General features: G+C 29.0%; 1 protein-coding gene across 1 annotated transcript in view; it reads right to left on the bottom strand.

Annotated features, from left to right (window-relative positions):
- Positions 1–1,450, bottom strand: part of LOC137623533 (ionotropic receptor 93a-like) — a 16,006-nt gene extending 14,556 nt beyond the window's left edge. The window contains 1 exon segment of the mRNA XM_068354367.1: positions 1,269–1,450. Within this exon segment, the coding sequence (XP_068210468.1) occupies positions 1,269–1,438 (170 nt within the window). The 5' untranslated portion in view covers positions 1,439–1,450.
- Between the last annotated feature and the right edge of the window lie 1,525 nt (positions 1,451–2,975).

Here is a 2,975-nt window from a genome sequence, read left to right on the forward strand (position 1 = left end):
ATTATTATTATTATTGTTATTATTATTATTATTATTATTGTCGTTAAGTTTTTATAGTTTAAATAGAAAATAATTATTTTATTGTTGTTACTGTTCTTAGAATATTTTATTTTTCCTTTCCTTTCCTTACTGGGGTATTTTCCTTGTTGGGGACCCTGGGCTTATAGCATCCTGCTTTTCCAACTAGGGTTGTAGCTTAGCTAATAATAATAATAATAATAATAATAATAATAACAATAATAATAATAATAATAATAATAATAATAATAATAATAATAATAATAATCAATAATAATAATAATAATAATAATAATAGTATTATTATTATTATTATTATTATTATTATTATTATTATTATTATTATTATTATTATTATTATTATTATTATCATTATTATTACTATTAATTGCTAATCTTCAACCCTAGTTGAAAAAGCAAGATGCTATAAGCCCAAGGGCTCCAACAGGGAAAAATAGCCCAGTGAGGGAAGGAAATAAGGAAATAAATAAACGATATAAAAGAAGTAATGAAAAGTTAAAATAAAATAGTTTATAAACATTAACAATATTAAAACAGATATTCCACATATAAACTATAAAAAGACTTATATGTCACCCTGTTCAACATAAAAACATTTGCTGCGAGTTTGAACTTTTGAAGTTCTACTGATTCAACTACCCGATTAGGAAGATCATTCCACAGCTTGGTCACAGCTGGAATAAAACTTCTAGGGTACTGTGTAGTATTGAGACATGATGGAGAAGGCCTGACTATTAGAATTAACTGCAAACCTAGTATTACGAACAGGATGGAACTGTCCGGGAAGATCTGAATGTAAAGGATGGGTCAGAATTATGAAAAATCTTTTTATTAATCTTATGATTAATATTAATGCTAGAAATTCAAAAGTTCAAACTTGCTTTTATGTTGAACAGGCTGACATAAGTCTCTTTTTATAGTTTACGTTTGAAAGATCTTTTAATGTTGTTAGTGTTCTTAAAATATTTTATTTAAATTGTTTATTACTTTTTATATAGTTTATATCCATATTACCTTGTCTCACTGGGCTATTTTTACCTATTGGGTCTCTAGGGTTTTATAGCATCCTGGTTTTCATACTAGGGTTGTAGCTTAGCTCATAATAATAATAATAATAATAATAATAATAATAATAATAATAATAATAATAATAATAATAATAATAATAATAATAAGGTCACAACACATTAATATAAGACAATAATACATTTCACTAACTGGTAACTCACCTTTCTCGATCTTTAATTCGCTCTGGCACAACGATTAATGTCCTCTGCATTAAAAAGACCCAGTGGGAAGACAGAGCATCCAGGTCCTCTTCCCCAAGACGTCCTAAGACCACGAGCCTCGAAGACCCAGCCAGGAGGCGACTAGACAGTGAGGTCTTGGCAAAGTTCATGAGGAAAGTTAAGTCGTCACTCAGCACAAACACCGTCACGCAGTTGAAGCTGAGACGTAGCTGGTGGGAATTATTATTATTATTATTAATATTAATATTATTATCCAAGCTACAACCCCAGTTGGAAAAGCAAGATGCTATAAGCCCAGGGGATCCAACAGGGAAAAATAGCCCAGTGAGGAAAGGAAATAAGGAAATAAATAAATGAAGAGAACAAATTAATAATAAATCATTCTAAAAAAAAGTAACAACGTCAAAACAGACATGTTTGTTTTAGTGATTGATAAAGAAACCATTGTTTTCTAGTCTTGGGTAGTGCTATACACACACACATACATACATACATACATACATACACACACACATATATATATATATATATATATATATATATATATATATATATATATATATATATATATATATATATATATATATATATATATATATATATATATATGGTATTATTACTTAAATGCAATATTGCTGTTACGAGAGAGAGAGAGAGAGAGAGAGGAGAGAGAGAGAGAGAGAGAGAGAGAGAGAGAGAGAGAGAGAGAGAGAGAGAGTATAATAATTGTCTCTGTTACCCCTGAAATCGGCATCGTTTTCTGAAAAAATGCATATTTAAAAAACGGACTATGCTATTATTGGGGTAACTATTGAAGAATTATCTCATGCATTCACCCTTAATTATTTCAACATTTTATTACAGTTCGAACTTACCTTTTAAGAGCATTACATGATATTATGTAAAAATAAACAGAATTTAAGGTATAGGCCTATATTCTACTAAAATGTAAAAGGATTATTGCTAGAGTAGGTTAAAATTATATTGTAAAATGAATTGCAAACGTAGATTATCAATTTATATGTCATTAAATAACTCTATTTGAAAAGGATAAATGTTTTGAAGTTAATTTAAAGGCTTTAAAATACCTCTTATTATTCATTGCTATTATGATATATTAAATTATACATTAATTTTGGACGTAATTTAGAGTTCAAACATTTATTTTAAGATTATGCAAGGGTATCTATTTTTACTATATACCAAATGATAAGCTGTAGTTGTATAACTAACCTGATTTAAAGTAATTATTATGGAATATTCTCAAAAGAAAGGAGTAATATTCAAGTTGAATCTGTATCAACAAACGTTTCTTTTATATTCTAGAGTCGTAAATGTACATTAAACTTGAAATGTTGTTACACGCTAAATAAACTAGAGGGGCACTCAGTAGAGTGCAGACCTCTGCCGCAACAGCTTATTTCTCGACCTTGACCTTTGACCTTAACATGTATTAATTGGCGTGGATTTTCATACACTCAAATATGAACCAAGTTTCAAGTCTCTGTGACAACGACTACCAAACGTAGGGCTGAATATGTGAATCCTAAATTTTGCTTGACCGTGACCTCAACCTTTGACCTGGACCTTCCAAAATTTAATAATTTTCATCTGTGTATATAACAGTTAATCCCTGCAAGCTTCATTACTCAACGATTAAAATTGTGGCCAGGAAGCTGTTCACAA

This window comes from Palaemon carinicauda, chromosome 30 (assembly GCF_036898095.1).
Source record: "Palaemon carinicauda isolate YSFRI2023 chromosome 30, ASM3689809v2, whole genome shotgun sequence".
In the NCBI taxonomy this organism is placed as follows: domain Eukaryota; kingdom Metazoa; phylum Arthropoda; class Malacostraca; order Decapoda; family Palaemonidae; genus Palaemon; species Palaemon carinicauda.